This window comes from Gadus chalcogrammus, chromosome 9, assembly GCF_026213295.1.
Source record: "Gadus chalcogrammus isolate NIFS_2021 chromosome 9, NIFS_Gcha_1.0, whole genome shotgun sequence".
In the NCBI taxonomy this organism is placed as follows: domain Eukaryota; kingdom Metazoa; phylum Chordata; class Actinopteri; order Gadiformes; family Gadidae; genus Gadus; species Gadus chalcogrammus.
This window is the reverse complement of record NC_079420.1, coordinates 5,292,587-5,310,640: the sequence shown is the minus strand read 5'-3', so window position 1 is coordinate 5,310,640 and position 18,054 is coordinate 5,292,587. Positions and strand designations below refer to the sequence as shown.

The following is an 18,054-nucleotide window of genomic DNA, read 5'->3' as shown; positions in this document are numbered from 1 at the left end:
ATGTATACTTTCAGGGTCATTTTTGGGTCTTAAAACCTACCACAATATATATTATAATATTATACAAATAATATTATTTCTTTGTTTTTAAAGTTTAAGGACATTGTAAAATGGCTTTCGAGTGCATTTTCCATAAAATAGCATGTGAAAAAGGTGCAGAGATAAGCGCAGAAGCAAACATAAAAATGAAATCCGTCTTTTTCTTAATTTGTGTGCAATTAACATGCCAGTGATTGAAACAAGATACCATATTATTGCAACAAAATGTACAACATTTTCAGTCATACAAGATGTTGTGCTAAATATAGAATCGTCATTTCGAAAGAGGAACCTCAGTACATTTCCGTATACGTTCTTATATTTGAATTTAAAATCAATGTAACCGTTAAAAACATGAAGTGTTACCCCTTCTAATGTACTTGTACAATAATTTTTTCTAAAAGACAGCCTTAATGGCTTAAAAACAACAACATGGGTACATCCCATGATGCATTGCTGTGAGTAGGCTTGCTCCTTGGGTCTCACAGTAACAGTCCAAGAGACACAGTGGTTTCATGAAAGCCATTGGTTAAGATACCTAATTGGAGATGAGCTTATCGCACGGCAGCAGTTGGATGACTCCTACTCTCTTGCCACAATCATTCTAAAAATAACACAAAAAGTATAACACAAATGGTGGTTAGTCCAGTTTATAAATTATTACTAAGAGCAAGAATTATATGCAGTGACACATGTTTTAAAAATATTGGGTCAAAATAATAATTTGAAAAGTAAAAAGTTAGTCGTCTTTAATTAAATTAGTTGATTACATTTCAGGTATTTTGAAATGTGCTTAGTGATACAGAAGGGATAAATCAGAACTGATGATAAGTTCTAGTTCTTTCTAGGGTGGTTGCGTAGTGCCATTACCATGAAGTTAACCACGTTCAAGTGGTAGGGGATTCCACCCAACTCTTTGATCTCCTCCAGGTGAGCTCTCTCTGGATCCCCAGCAGCCAGCACTGGACTACCAGGGGTGGCCTGGTGGGGCAAACAGGTGCCAATAAGTAGAAGCAACATCATCGTCACTTCGTCAGCCAGAGCATCAGTTGCAATAACTATTTTCGCCATAAGGGGGCGCTTTTTCTGACCTATTTGAGGTGAGTTCCACCTGCAGCTTTCCTTATCATTCAGCTAGTTAGTGGATTTGATTTATAAAAACAAAAACAGAGTTCAGAGGGAAACGCATCAAACAGTGCTTTTCTTACAGTATAGAAAGGTAGAAAGCCGACAATGAACGAGTTATCTATGTGTTCTTATCCGATTTCGCTTGTCCGTTCATGTGTTGATTTTTGTGCGAAGGAGATCGGATAAAGGTGTTCACATGCATTTTACAAGTCCTGTTGAGGTCTCATTCATTTATTTACCCGATTATGACTCTGCATGTATACGCACTGACTGAGACTGAACGAGTGAGTGAGTGAGTGTTACTCACAGGGTCCAGACTTCTCTGTATGGACAGAAGGTCTGACATCCTGTCGGTGAAGCCAGAAGCAAAGCTCTCTGGGTTGATGGCCACAAAACACTGGCCCTGCAGGAACCAGAGCACACTGTCAGACGAACTACGGCTCAAGAACATCATTCATCTCGAGTGTTGAAGGTTAGATGTTTGTTGGAGTGCTTTTCTTTTGTTGTTTATGTAAAATAAACAACATTGTCCCATTCACAGATTGTAAGTCACATAAAAAGGCATAAATTGGAAAACAATACGAAGAAAATTGTGATTTTAGAGCCACATCTAAACTGAAAAGCATGAAGATTAATAAACAAAGACAACAACCGAAAATAAATAAAGAAAAGATTGGACATTCATTTATTTATTTTATTATAATAAAGAAATAAAGAAAACAAACGGGCAAGAAAGAAATAACAATAAAAATCACTTATGTCAACAGCATCAAATGAAAAAGCCAATCAGCAAGCAGTGTAACGTACCAGGTTGGCCGCGCGGTCGGTCACCTTCCAGGTGCGGACGTGTTTGCTGTACTGAGCTCCAGAGAGGATGCCACAGAACACCTCCACCATCATGCCAAGACCATAGCCCTTGTAGCCCCCTGGACACAGAGACCATTCCAGGAGTGCAGGAGAGAACACAGGATCGTGTCAGCATCAATACGATGGACATTTCAATCCACGCTGGGGTTTCTTTCCCAACATTTTGTGGCAAAGAATTTTTGGGGACAAAATAAATAAGGTGCATTTTCTCTGTTCTCTGTTCTCTGTCTTTATTTCCCCTACAAATATATGTATATTTCCAGTCTAAATATGAATGAATAAATAAAATACATTCATAAATGAATAATAAATAAAAATAAATAAATAAAAAACGATAATAGCTCTCTAAATAATTAGCATGATCCAAAAAAGAAAAAGGCTCTGGCGACCCCTGGTGGCAGTCTATTTCATATCAGTTGACTGACCGGTAGCTTCGCTGCCACCGATCGGCACCAGGCCACCTCCTTGCAGGACCTTCTTGGGGTCTGGGGTCAGATTCCCCTCGGCGTCACAGCCCCAGCCCACTGGGATGGAGTCTCCACGGCGATCATGAAGCTCCACCTGCGCGCGCGCGCACACACACACACACACACACACACACACACACACACACACACACACACACACACACACACACACACACACACACACACACACACACACACACACACACACACACACACACACACACACACACACACACACACACACACACACACACACACACACACACGAGGTGCAGATATTGATCTAGGTTTTTTTTTTTTTTTTTTTAAGGCCAGTTCATTCTTGGAAAAGAGAGTTTTAATCTCAATACATTTTCCTCTGGTTAGACAAAGGATATTGATTGATTGATTAATTAATTTGGTCCCAGTATAGTTCAGAATTCTACCTTCCCTAGTGCCACGGCGGACGTGGCCATGTCCAACACAAAGCTGTCCCCGTCATTGGCTGGAGCCGCCACACTGATGGGGTTGGTTCCCAGGGTGCACTAGAAACAGACGTTCACACTTCTGAATGACAAACGTAGAGGCTTATAATATTCAGAATCCCGTTGGCACGTGATTCTTATGCATGGTCCTGGTATGTTATTGAGTTCCAGGCGTAAGCCTCACTGTTAGAAGCCCTCTCTGTCTGTTTCTCCCACCTCTTTGCCACGAGTGGGGACCACGAGTGGGGAGGTGTTGGTGAACGACATGCCCTGTGCGGGGAAAATCAGCATTATCAACAAAAGTGCGTCAACTGACATGGCTTTAAAGAAGCATATGGTGTAACACAGTTATTCATATAGGAAAAAACAACAGTCTCATCACAGAAGTTCAGACCTTAGTTATTATTATACAACACATGCAAAGACCACATCAATGGAAAATACATTAGGATTCATGTCTTACTCACAATCATGTTTTCTTTAAGAGCCTGCATTGCGTAGTATCCAGCAATACCGTAGTGGTTGGAACCTGAGGAAACACACAGAATAGAAATTCACATTCTATTCACTTTCCTTGCAACAACAATACACCCGTTTGTACTTCAGTGTAAACGTAGGAAACACACACACAAAATAAATAAAAACGTTTTAAATACTGCATTCCTAAAATCACTGAATAAGTGGAGGACTTTTATAGGTTTTACTTTTCCAGGTTTGGGGTGCAGTACCTCCCCGGACCACCAGGACTCACCGTGCGCCACCACCCAGCCGATGCCCGTGTCCTTGGCCTTCTTCAGGGCCAGGTCCATGCAGTAGTTGCCCACCACGGGGCCCAGAAGGTTCCTCCCGTCCACCAACGCCGTGGCGGCCGTCTCCTTCTCCACCACCGGCTCTCCTTCCTTTGAGCAGATGCCCGACTCGATGTCCTTCACATACATGTCTAGAATGAAACAAGCAACAACAACCACAACAACAAACAACACACGCGGACGTGAGTTTGAGATCCTGGTAGTCTGGACGTCACCAGATATTGGAGGCTAAATATGCAAACCCCAGCAAGTGACTGGAGGACTTTGACGTGTTATTCGGAGTGACAACGGAAACGGTCGGTGCATGGGAGCTTGTGGTTTGGTTATATAAACACACACATGCCCTACAGGCAGAGACAACAGCAGGCTAGTCGGTAAAAATGGGAAACGCCCAAAGACTCAACCTTCCCTGCGTGTCTGTGTGTCCGTGTGGCCGTGGGCCTGTATCCCGGTGTGTCTGTGTGTCCGTGTGGCCGTGGGCCTGTAACCCGGTGTGTCTGTGTGTCCGTGTGGCCGTGGGCCTGTAACCCGGTGTGTCTGTGTGTCCGTGTGGCCGTGGGCCTGTATCCCGGTGTGTCTGTGTGTCCGTGTGGCCGTGGGCCTGTATCCCGGTGTGTCTGTGTGTCCGTGTGGCCGTGGGCCTGTATCCCGGTGTGCCTGTGTGTCCGTGTGGCCGTGGGCCTGTATCCCGGTGTGTCTGTGTGTCCGTGTGGCCGTGGGCCTGTATCCCGGTGTGTCTGTGTGTCTGTGTGGCCGTGGGCCTGTATCCCGGTGTGTCTGTGTGTCTGTGTGGCCGTGGGCCTGTATCCCGGTGTGTCTGTGTGTGTACGGACCCATGCGGTTCAGCCCGTGGCTGTAGTGGCCCCTGCAGTCCCCCTCCACCAGCACCTGGGCCAGGCTCTTAGCATGATGGGCCTTGGTGCCCACGGCGGTCATGCATCTCTCTATGAAGCTCAACACCTCCGCCTGGCTGATCAGACACCTGCCCCCCACCCCAGGGAGGAGACACAACAGAGTTTTAACCTCCAGTTCAGTTCACCGTCATCATCATGTGCACGGTGAACAGCAGTCATCATAAGAGCAATACATCCAGTTCCAATACACAATTTACTCTCTGCTCTACCAGACCAGACGTCCAGTAGACCCTCTGTCTTAAAACCTTTTGTCATTGTGTTTTCTTTTTACAACAAACTAAACTTTTGAAACGTTCAGCCATTACAGAGCATTTCCACGTGTATCAGAGAACAGGGACAACCAGGAGCTTTGAGAGTCTTCCATACCCCCAGTGGAGGAGGCTTAGGATGAAACACCAGTCATTCCCATGCCCTGCAAGGGTTGGAAGTGTGATGGCCGAGGGTTCAAAGCTCAGGGCAGTCTCTGCTCTGCACTGATTCTGTAGTGGAAATGATCCTGAGGCTTCCTTCTCTGAGAGAATGAATTCTTTACTAACCAATACATCACTAAAATCTACATAGTGCATAAACACCAAGATCGGCAAACAATTTAAAAGGATGAAAAAGCTAATATTAATGTTTGAAATTAAATTGTAGGTATGTGTTTTCTTTCAGGGGTGAGATGTTAAAATGTTCAGCAGACACAGACACAAAGTACCAAGTTCCAAAGCAAAAAATTACAAACTGAATTTCAAAATCCATCATCGTTGATTTTAAAGGGACGGGACAGTTGCATTTTGTCAAAACTTCCAAAAGGTTAATCACTGATAAAATGTTTATGTGTGCGAAAAAAAAAAAAAAAAAAAACGATAAATAGTGCCAAACCCAGAAAGCCACTTCCAGATTAGAATTGTTAAATAGTAAAGATCGAGAACATTTGAAGCACATGTTCCAGGGCATGGTTCCAGGGAACCATGCCCCCCCCCCGATGATGACGAATGAACACCGATCTGCAAAACAAGACACTCAAAACATCCATGTGTTTTCATTACAAACAATAAAATATGCCCTAGAGGCATAAGCATATAAATAGACAAAAACCTGTACAAATTTAATTAAATCTATGGCACTACACTACAAAAAGAGCCATTTTATTGATAGCCTGGTTAACGTTTGAGGTATAACGAAGCCTTATCTTAACCGAAGGTGCCATGGTAGCCGTCTTGTACCCTGGCATCCTAAAACGAATCCTAAAAACCTCCTTGTGAAGTGCCAGGGCAGATTATGCAACCCATCAGTGACTAGGTAAGCCGGCGCTAAGTAGCCACCCCTAGAGCCATTTAGAGTGATGGCTAATGGCTCAGCCCATCGCTATGATTTTGATTGTCAGAGATGCGAAAGAACACAAAGAAGGAGATATCAAGAACGATAATAATATTATGGACTGTTTTGAAAGGCCAATGTAGAAATAAAATGGTTCTTCTGCATTTCCTTTGTTTTGGTGTTGGTACGTCTCTTTCCGTAATGCAGAAGAAGCTAGTTAAAAGGGATGGAATGTACCACAATCACATCCAGATGGATGGCCCTGTGCCTTGTGCTTGGTAACTGAATGTTCTGGTTGCAAACGTCCATAACATTCTTAATTGTTTCGGTCTCTAGTCTGCACCAAGAGTTTGCCATTTGTGTGATACTGGACTAAAGTTATGATTTGCTAAAAAAAGAAGCAGTTAGCCAGACTGTTCAAGAACTAATTGAATCCCCAATAGAACAAATAGCATTTATGCAAAATAGCCATTTTTCTTTAGCCATAACAGTGCGCATAACTACACTGATTCAACAGCTATCCCCCACCAAGGGGTAACAATTTATTACAGTTTGTTGGGAAATAGCCTTAAAGTCTGATAATCTCCTAAATTTCAAATCCCTTCTTACTGTATATTGTACACTGCTCTTTATTCACCCCAACTACTCGCCTCCTGACAGAAAAGGGGCGGGACCAAAGTTTAACTTTGTTAAACATGGTGCAAATGGCTAAGGTGGTGAGGCTATGCGATTGGATCAGCGACATTCAGTGACCAATTGATTGAAAGATTGATCCTGGTCATAGGATTAAGCTGGTTATATTTGGGCCTAAAGAAAAAAAAAGTTTGGTTCCTTTTGGTTGTCAGTTGAGGTCATGGGTAGGTAGGGAATTTAATTAATTTTTTTATTTTATTTTTTCCAGCGGCAGCGAATGATAGGTAGGTTGTTTTCATTTAAAAGCAAGAAAATTCACTCATCCTTGTATAGAATGAAGAGGTGCTGTATCAAAACGTAATTATAGTTCGCATCAAAAAAAAAAAAAGGGTTTTTTTTTACAGCTTAAAAATAAAGGGTTATTGTAAATTGACATGGTCGGTCGGAAACCGGAACCAAAAAAAAAAAAATGTAGGCCTTAAGACCCCAGGTTAATTATTCACATTGTCTATGTGAAGATGTAAATAAGCTCTTGTTTGTTCAACTCCCCTCCTCCCGCTGTGTAGACACGTTTCAAATGTTTCTGTTGGCCATCCATTGACATCCATTATATCACAACCAAGTATTTAACAGCTCCCATAGCTGTATCTTTATTTTGTCCAACCCAAGTAAGCGCATCCATACTGCCCTGGCCAGATAGCCTTTTCTCTTCTAGCTGTTCGTCTCAAAGTATTGGAAAGTTGCTCTACATTTAGAATTAAGTACTATCTTTTATATTATCTATATAATGCAGCCATGATTTTCTAACAGGGTGCCTCAATCTCTAAGTCTGTGAGATTGCACAGCGGTGTGTGAACACTGAATATAGTTAGCTGGCACTATAGTTGGAATGCTACCTGGTCAGTTTGCCTAGCGTGGCTCCGCCCGCCTAAGTACTTCCGCTCAATTTGAATTTCCCTTCAGTACTAGGTCTGGACCTGCTGTATGTAATTTGGATTTCTGGCGCCGCCTCAGCGGCGCCCAATCAGCGAACAGAGGGCGTGTCTGAGAACAATGACGATAAAGTCGTGCGCCAGTTTGAGATGTTGTTGTAGGTCGGTAGTTGATTTACAATGTGCAATTTTTCCCTGATAAATTAAATTCGACGAACAAAACCTGCAGCTGTCGTTGACGGACATTTTCGTGCAGACGCGCAAGGTGTTTGGTTTGTGTACAACCTGCGCGTGATTCCCGGCGCATGACATACGTCACAACCAAACGTTAGCGATTGGTTATGGCAGATCCAGAGTGGCACTGGGCAGATCCAATCATTTTAAACTTCAACAGACACCCGCCTTCAAGTGAGTTAACGTTTGTCAATTGATTAGGTCCAGACTCTCTGTACAAATGAAATGAAATGAAGTGAAGTACGAGAGTCTGGTAGAACCAGGCTACAGTTTGCCCTTACCTCGGTTTGACAATACAAAATACTGAAACATGATTATGGGAGCTGCTTATGAACACTCGTTTGGAATATAATGTAAGTCACAGGATGTCCTAAGCCCAATCTCAGAACAGAGACAATATCAAAAATTAACCTTGGTTCTGAAACAACTGTCAAATCCAAGTTACTTAAACCCTTAATAGGTAACCTTGTTAACTCCCAGGGCAGCTATTCCATAGATTCTGAGAAGCTGGCTGCCTCATGTTGTGTGGTTGGGCCGTACTCTGAGAACACATACATAATTTGACCCCCGACATGGTGCCTGTGTCCGTAGGCCTACTTCTGCAGGAACAGGAGGATAACAAACCCTAGTCCGATTTTCCCTTGATGGGCTATAGGGAAAGAGGCATGGTGACCTCTGACCGCAAGGTGGTGAGTGCAAACTAACATTTATTTTAGCATTTACTTAGCATTACTTTATCACTATGTAGGCCTATTGCATTGTGTTGTATCTTATCTCTTCCTGGACTGCTGCTCTGCTGTAACCTAAAATGAATAGTGTTATCTTATCAAATCTGGTGCATCTATGTAGAATAAAAGCATTTGTATGGTGGACTTTATGGAACGCATGAGACTTTTTGAAAGAACATTTATTTATATTTGTATTGTTAAACGTTAGTTATTAGAACTACAACGGTAGAGGACGGTGCAAATTCAAACTTAAAGACCCCGTGCATATCAATATGTTAAGACTCAAGGGGCATGGAATTGGGCAAGAAGAAACATCACCTCCACACCAATGGCTGAAATTACTGAATCATGAAAAAGAAAACAAACAAACACAATGGAAAATCTCTTACCGAGGCCTCAAACCTTTTTTTAAATATTAATATAATCCAAGGCAATAGACTGAATGTTCTACCTCAAGTCAACGAGTAACCGCAGACGCAAAGACCATATGCGCGTATTATGTAATGTTGTAGGCCTATGTTAATTTATTTCGTCACAAGTTTCAACCAAAAGTGAATAAACAAGCAATAAAAATCAAAATATTATTTCATAAATACTAGGCCTAGTGATAGGCCTAATCCATTTCTTCCAAGATAGGAAATATATCCAGAATTACATTGATTAGGTGGATCTTCACATTTAGTTTACGCGTCAAAAACGTTTATAGCCTAAATGATGACATCTCAGTAGGCTACTGCAGGCGTTCTCATTCAAAAGGCCTTCGCCTTTTCAGATGTGCGCGCAGCATGTGGAGAAATGCGCAGCTTGACACAAAATCAAAATCTCTAAATTAATGGGCAACTAGGCCTATAAAAAAAATACCCTTCTGAAGTTTATATACATATATAGCCTATATATTAGATATATAAATCATATTTTGAAGTGTTGCGGACTCCCGGAAGACGCTGCCCATTATTTTAACATGACAAGTTTGATTATTCAAGTTGAACACCCCAATATCCTTCTCATCACTGCTATAGGGGTGTGTGATTTAACTAGATCTCGCCATCTCACCATCATTTGGTCCTTTTAATTCGATTAGACCCATTGATTAAACCTCTCGAATAGCCAATAGTTTGCTCCATTTCATTTATTCGCTAACGCTTTAGCGGCTACTTCTTCGCAAACATTGGCTAAATAAATAAATATAAACATAATCGATAAAGCATGGTTATAAAAAAGTTGCAAAGGCGTGCGCATCCTTGCTATCCTTATTAAATACAGTTCAGACGTTACCTGCTCATGTTGACTGAAAGGTTCCTGCTTTGCTTTAATAAGCGTGGTTGGTATAATGATCCAAGGTGAACTCCTTCCCAACCAGCTGTGCAGCCGGTGCGTGGAAACACCCGGTAACTGTCAAGCCCGCCCGGCGGTGTCATTGCCGTCTCTGTGGGCGTGTCTGATATGAGGCCTCGGGGGATGGAGGATCTGCCGTTCCGGAAGATCAAGTTCACCATATGCGACCTCTTTGAACATTAAAGACAACGCAATTATTGATATTTATTGTAAGCTAATTGGAACAACCAGGTATAGATGCATCTATATAGCTCACCATTTGCTGAATTGCCTCAATCCTAAATAATTCAAACAGGAACTTTGGTGCTGACAGCAGTATGAACATGTCCCCCCAACCTAAGCAATTAACGGCTCGTTAAACGAGAACCCGCTATGACCCGTCCCATATCCTCGCTCGGCTCTCTGTCTTACTGCTCCACACACTTGTTGGTGTTTTCTTCCTTTGCAAGCTTTATTAGATTATTGTGGGCAGGAGTTCTGCTTTATGGTTGTGTATCTTCCCATGGGTGTGTGTTCCAAAAAACAATATTTGTGTGTCATCCTCAGCTTGTCTGCGCCTGTCTGCGCTGCTCTTATACAATCTGTAATTATTAGGATTATAATTCAAATGTACGTATTATCGCAATTGCATACCTTGTGCTTACAATTCGTCCTCTCTATTGCTTATTAAAGGGATACTTCACCCATAGACCCGGCGTTCTATCATTATAAAATCGATATTGTAATATAAATAAATATCAGTCTAAACCAGTCTCCCCTTGGCCCATTTTTTCTCATCTAATTTTCTCCCGAAATGACGTCAAATGACGCGTTTGACATCATTTCGGGAGAAACCTCTTGTCCCTTATAAGGGCCGAGGACTACAACAGACTTGGTGGCAAATTTTTCCACCAATAAGGAATGAGAGGGGGCGGGAGCTCGCGTACGGGAGACCGACAGGTGGGCGGGGCAGCGAGCGCAATGCACTGTGGTAGTTGGAGGTTTTCTTACTTTGAGCCAGAGAGACCATGAAAACACTCTTTCTGCCTTTTTTCAGGCTAGGATGAACCGATTTCAATTTTTTTTTCACATTTATAATACATTGAATTATTTAATTCATAAAACCTTCATATTCCCACCGGTGAAGTATCTCTTTAAGTACATTAATGATAATGTTTCATTCCATTTGATAATGTCATTTAACTTAAATGGAGTGGATTTCAAATGTAATTTAGCCTACATTTTTTGATTAATCGTGAGTTGACTCAGTAATACTACGCAATTGAAAAATGTAATCGTTTGTCAGCCATACTCACAACACATTCACTCGTTGGTGTTTTCCTCATCATGGGGTACAAAGTGTTCTGTAGGGGGAACAGGGGGTGCTGGGGACAGGATGATCCTGCTTATACGCCATGGGTAACACGCGTGTAGAACCCAATTAATCTGGATTCACTCCGATCGTTGGGAAGTATTCCAGACAGCATCAACTACCGTGAAATTTGGTTAAGAAATTATGCAATATGTAATATCTCACCTCAGTGGTTGTTCATTATGCAAAACTGTGTACCGAGCCTGCTAAGACATGCCCTGAGAGAAGGGTTTGGTTCAGCAAAACACAGAGGTGGATGATCAGACACTGCACTGTAAAAACGAAAATTGCAGTGGAATTTGGGTAATCTTGCGCAGCCCACAATGGTTAAGAAAAACATTAAAACATACAAAACTTTAGCCTTGAAACCCAGGTCAAAAGGCGAAAATTGAACCCAGGGTCTTTTTCGCAATGAAAACGCATAAAATAAGCCCTCTTAAATAAGAGCAACGCTAACAGTCCAAATGGCTTCTATGAGGGGCAGAAATTCATCTGAAAGAACGCTGCAGGCTTACCAGGCATTATAAAAGGCTAGTTCAAAGTTTTCCTTTTGTCTAAATAATGTCTCAAAAAGTTACTGCACTATGCAGGTGTTCAGCCAATTGACCCAAACTACACAATATGCCTGTTTTCATTAAAGTGTAATTCCGGAGAAAATTGAACCCAGGGTCTTCTCCGACATGAAAACACATAAAATAAGCCTAAGTATAGAGCTTGCCCGGAGCAACGCTAACAGCCCAAATGGCTTCTATGTTATAAGGGGCAGTGCGAACGCTTCCAAATCAGCATTTTCTAACCACTAATATTGCTCAAAATAGCACCAAACCTCTGCAGTAGCATAAGGTCCCTACACATAAAACGAAGCAACGAACAAGTTTGACCTGTCAAACTTGTTCTGCTCTTTGGTTTGCTGCATTTAGGCAGCGATTATCTGCTGCTGAACTAGCTACATGTTGCTTGTTCTATTGCTGTCTGGCATTCAGAAATGTAAAATGGAAGTTTCAAATTATTAATTTTAATAAAGTGAACTTAAAACTCGTTTTGCATTCTTTGAAATGTTTTTTTTTTATTTTTTATAATATTAACCTTAATTTGAAATATTAAGTTAACACCCCTGACTTATTTTTTTGAGTTTGTAAAATATAAAAATCTTAGTTGGTATAACTAACTTTCAAGTTTGTCTAAAGAAGAAAATCACGTTTTTGATGGGCTCAAAACTCAAAAATTTATTGCAGTAAATTGCCTTGCAATTTTGAGTTTGCCCAACTTTTTATTTTTTACAGTGTGGTAGTGGAGCTGAGTCTGGAGGAAAGCCCTGTTGATACCCTGCCAGTCCATTCTACAGGAAAATATTGGCGATAATTCCACTTCTGCGTGTCTTGTCGGCCATTGAACCAGCCTCAGGTGCAGGGCGTAACTTTGGTTTGAGAAGTGGAGGGGACACAATAATCCGGGGGGTCTGGGGGTACTCCCCCCCCCCCCCAAAAAAAAATTGCGATTTGAATAGGCTACCATTTTCTGCATTTCTACATACATTTAGGGACTACGGTAACCAATACAAAACCCGGGAAATAACTAAGTTGGTCATCATGCTAAATTCTGCCAGAATAAATATGCATGATCAAAATGAATCAAACTTTTAATATAAAAAACATTTCTTTATTCATTCATCGTATGGACAGAGGTCAGTGAACAAAAGCTACTGTTATAATAATTTTCCTCCTGTAAGGTGATCTAACATTGTCAGGCCATGAACAGGCACCCGCCACGCCTCCACCTGATCTCTGATATGAACAGGGTGACCAGATCACAATGCACCAGATTCGGGACAAAGACTGTGTGGGACAATGTGAGATACCAATTTATCGAGGTAAAATAACTTTAAAACAAATAAACATTTCTATTCTGCCCCTTTGCTTATATCAATAACTATGCTTTGCCGTCTGGTTGATTCAGTAGCCTATCACATAACAGCCGGCAAATACAAACTTAACATATCTATCTTATTTAAATGAAACTTTCCCAAGTTCTCTCACGTGAGAAAACATAGTAGCCATGGAGCTTTCATGCTATTTCACAGTGCCTCAAGTTAACACACCTGACTGTATACAATCAAACAGAACAGTCAGGGCTACTGATTTCAAGCATTGTACTTTAATGTGCCTTTTCTCCAACAACAGAGAGCAACAACCTACCCCAGCACAACTCAAAACACCACCTTAAAGTATTTGCTCTAGTCTATTCGAACATGCACTGGATTGGGCTACATGGAGTACAAAACTCACTCAGCTCAGAATCACATAGATTAACTACACAAAAGTGTGTGTGTGTGTGTGTGTGTGTGTGTGTGTGTGTGTGTGTGTGTGTGTGTGTGTGTGTGTGTGTGTGTGTGTGTGTGTGTGTGTGTGTGTGTGTGTGTGTGTGTGTGTGAGAGAAAATTATCTGCTTTTACTGGACAATGCCAACTAAAGGCACACCTGGGTATACAATTAGGCAATACATAAAATAATAACGTTTTTTGTGAGTCCCGCATTGTTTGTGTCGTTTCACGTCGTATTCACCTCCGTGTGAAATGGAAAAATGACAGACTTCACAAAAAGCGTTACCCGCCCCCTGATGACAGCCCTCACTGCTGTCTCCGCACACAGCTATTTGATAAATGCCAGATTATAAAACACTAATTAAAAAAAATAAAAAATCAAGTCTATATTTTTTATATATATCAGGGCCTTTCAATCAGCAGATCAATTCACATTCTCAGCCAGAATCTGACGGCTGGCAAAACTGTAAATAAGCATGATTTCTGCGGTTAAAAAAGTGGGGGGGACACAAACGGGATTTTGAAAAGAGGAGGGGACATGTCCCATTGTCCCCACCGTCCAGAGTGGAAATTACGCCCACTAGAGAAGCATCTTAACCTGACGCAGAAAATAATATGACCATTTAGTTCTGAGTGTCTTGAATTATTCTTTGTCGGCTGCTATGTCCACAGACACTATGCGTACCTTACATCAACAGGACCTTGAGATCGTGCTAATAACAATCATAAACTCCATTTGCCATGACTGTTTGAAATATTTTAAAACACCATAATATAGTCCTACATATTATATCAATTAGAGATGTTCCAATACAATTCCTTCTCATATACCGATTCCGATACCGGAACTTGAGGATCGGCCGATACTGAGTAAAAATTTTCTTTTGGGTACATATTATTCATTTATTTTAACAGCTGTGTACTACTAACCCTGTATTAATTTGATATGATTGCTGTCATTGTTGTATGGCTTGGCTAAGGTTAAACCCTTTGTAAAACAAGGAAAAGGCATCTATCATCTAGCATTGTAACTACTAATAGCACTTGATCTTATTGAAGGGTTGACTTACAATCACAGGAATGAATAGTTGGTTCACTTACTGTCGCCCAAATGTACTAATTGTATGACACTTTAGATAAGAAAAACTCTGTTTAATGACAGAAATGTAATATAAATATATTTACAGAGAACGTTTTGAAGAACTCTAATCTAAATGTGCCCCTTTTGTTCTCATTTTTCCATGCGTTTGATTGGTTGTTTGTGACATATGTTAAGCTATTGCGTGTGAATGCAGTTAAAGTCGACCTTTGTGCCAACGCAGAAACACATTTTCTGTTGTCCTGAAACTATGTGTTGCCACAGGTCTGAGGTCTCCTGAGGCCTAATCCAGTGACTAAGATCAGAGAGGATCCACCCCTATGGGACATGGTACATCAAGACAACACATTCAATTTCATCATAGAATAAATGCACGTTGCCTGTTGCAATACTTCTATATTCGCTCCATGGATGATCGGATGATGCTGATTACGTCAACTCAACTATTAGCCTGGCGCACCTTTCCAGCATGAAGGCTATGCTTCTGTTCTGTACCTTCAGTCTATTGTCTGAACTTGCAGGGAATTAAAAGTTGGGCTTTGTATGAAGCAAGCAACACAGGACAGGAAACCAGTTGTTTGGGTTACTATGATTACATGAAATATAAGACGCTGCTTAATCCATCGATGTTGGAATTAAAGAAAGAATGCTTATCAAAAAACCTCCCATGCTATCACCACCTTCCCCGCACGCTACCACACACACCCGGCCAGACAGAGGCTCCCCGAGGCTTTAAAAACTTCCCAAAGTTAGATGTTAAAACCAAACTGACTTAGAACCACACATTGATTCATTCATAGATTCTAATTTCATGCACTTGAGAAGCGTTTGTAAAATTCCAGCCATATCCACAGTATCAATCAGGAAATGTAGACTACATGTCGATTGTTGGTTTTGGATTCTGGAATCATTTATTGTTCATTGCATGCATAATATTTTTTTTAGAAATCTTGATATTTGAACTAAGTAAAAAAATGTGAACGTTGATAGGATTGCGATGAATTATTAGATTTAAGTGACAGATTACATGAATTGTTAACTGAATGTGTATCTATGTGTGTGTGTGTGTGTGCGTGTGTGTGCGCGCCTGCCTGTGTAAGTAACGTGTGTGTGACTTCAGTGCCCCCTATCTGCTGCCTTTGAAACTACATCGTGCTTTCTCCTATCCTCTGACTCCACACACACACGCACGCACACACACACACACACGCACACGCACACGCACACGCACACGCACACACACAGTTTCTTCCAGAGAGAACATAGACTGCTTGACATGAGGTAGCCATTTCGGCTTATGCATGTTAATGGATGGGTGTTTATATATATCATATATTGAATGATATACATTTAAAGATGGTCATGGTCATTTAAAGATGCCAAACAACAACGTTTTTTATTAAAACTAATGTTGGTGGTAGAGGTAGCAAAGTTGGAGCAACGCTACAGGCACTTATGAAGTGTTAAAGAGAAAAATATCTTATCATAATCAGACATATGTTGTTTTCCTCCTCTCTCTCCTTTGAAGCCTGCGAGGCCAAGGTGTGAGGCTGACAAGACCCTGTCCAATCTCTCTGATCAAGTGCAAATCTCTGAATTGCAGTAATTAAAACCCAAAGCCGATGAGAATATCCCATTCCTATGAGAATCAAATTCCCCCCTCTCTCTCGCTCTCCTCCTCCCTTCCTCTTATCTGTATCCTGCTCCCCTCTCTTCTACCCCTATTCCTGCTCCTCTCCTCTCCCCCACTATCCTCTCCTCCGCTCCTCATTTACTTTTCTCCTCGACTCCGCCCAGTCTGCTCGGCTCCCCTAATCTCATGTGCTTCTTACAATCCTCCTCCCATTCTCTTCTCCTCTCCTCTCTCCCTTTCCTCCTCCCCTCCTCCCTTCCTCCTCTACTCTCCTCCAATCCTCCTCCCCATTCCCTCCTCTCTCGCCCTCCTCCTCTCACCCCTCCCCTCCTCTCTTCCTTACCTCCTCCCTTCCTCCTCTACTCTCTTCCCCCTCACCGTTCCCTCCTCTCTCTTCTCTTCCTCCTCCTCCTTCCCTCTTTTCGAGAGCTGTGGTTTGCCTTCCTAGCAGAACTCGGCGCTCAATTATACAGCATCCCAAAATAAGACGTTCTGTTTATAGGCGGCAGAGCAGCGCAGCCTTCGCAAAACCAGGAGGACAAGAATTCCGCCCCGTCTCACCAGCTCTTCGCAGAACTGCCTCGGGCTCAGAGCCTTCACAAAGCTTCAAGTCCAAAAGTCCCCCGTTTGACGTTGTTTGTGTGGTATGGCCGCCCACCATGACGGCCATTTTGGAACGTGTACATCATGTTCTCAGTGTCAGCCTTGCAAGAAGGACAGATGGAAATAAAAACATTTGAGTGTAACGGTATGTTTCCCTTTAGGGGCAGCGGAGACGTGCTTATTCTAACGTGACATATTTTGGTGCATTTCCAATAAGCCAACGAGGAGTAAAAAAGGATTTTAAATTGTACACATTTGTCATTATATTCAATTTATTTAGCCCAAACCGACTTCACAAAGTACTGACATTAAGACAAGGACTGTAAAACGGAAAATCAAATAAGCGGCCAGTAATCATAATAGCAAAAATCGAAATGAGCTGAGTGATAATAAAAATTAACATTTCTCCTTGCCGTCCTGGATTCACACTGTTCCCACTTTGTTTCCTTTCTACAGATATCTCCCCTATCCAAATGGATCCTCAACATAAATATAAATAAATAACAAATAAAGCAGCTTCTTGCTTGTTTTTTTCTTTGAAATTGAATCCTTGCTACTGATCTATAATATTAATATTAACAACGATTACATAACCCATCCACTACAATGGATTCTTTAAAAGGTAGTGGCTCTACATGTCCTTCCTACTCTTCACTTCAGATGTTTACACCTTCCCTGCTTCTCCACATGATTGAGTGGGAAGAAATCCTGTGGTCAGGGGTCCTGTGTGAATAGGTTGGATTCTCATCATTTAAAATTATGTTTGATAAAAATGATGGCTAAGTAATAGTGACATATTGCAAGTTTAAATAATACTGACAAAACACATGATTATTATCTACATAAACATCCTCGACCATGATGTGTGACTAAATATATCAGATAATACTTCAGATAATAGATTTTCATACCTGTTTTTATTAAATTCCATCCTTTTACTTCTATTTCAATGATATTAATATTGTATCATAGATATTAATCAATTACTAAACATCAATATGGGTACACATATAATAGGTAGGTAAAGGTAGGAACCTCAGCTAAGTTCTTAGCATGGGTCTTAGCATTTCTGGACGAATATCTTCCTCTTGTTTCACTTCACTTATTATCTGTTGAGGCAGCAAATATCAACACCCTGTAACACATATCTGATATAAACACTGTCATCAATGGTTTGGACCTTGTATGTGATTTCT

The 18,054-nt window shown here is 41.4% G+C and overlaps 1 protein-coding gene and 1 long non-coding RNA gene across 2 annotated transcripts; one reads left to right on the top strand and one right to left on the bottom strand.

The window, feature by feature from the left end:
- Positions 1-15: 15 nt before the first annotated feature.
- LOC130388694 (uncharacterized oxidoreductase YjmC-like) lies at positions 16-9,931 on the bottom strand. Its single transcript, XM_056598163.1, has 11 exons — positions 9,793-9,931; positions 4,608-4,756; positions 3,717-3,905; positions 3,433-3,494; positions 3,182-3,235; positions 2,927-3,025; positions 2,460-2,595; positions 1,975-2,093; positions 1,475-1,570; positions 910-1,020; positions 16-643 (listed from the first exon to the last, which is right to left on the bottom strand). Exons 1-11 carry the CDS (start codon positions 9,798-9,800, stop codon positions 578-580), a joined length of 1,089 nt encoding a protein of 362 aa, XP_056454138.1. The 5' UTR covers positions 9,801-9,931; the 3' UTR covers positions 16-577.
- LOC130388707 (uncharacterized) lies at positions 7,991-15,389 on the top strand. Its single transcript, XR_008896455.1, has 3 exons — positions 7,991-8,142; positions 8,381-8,478; positions 14,887-15,389. It is a non-coding gene; the product is annotated as an uncharacterized LOC130388707 (long non-coding RNA).
- Positions 15,390-18,054: the final 2,665 nt, after the last annotated feature.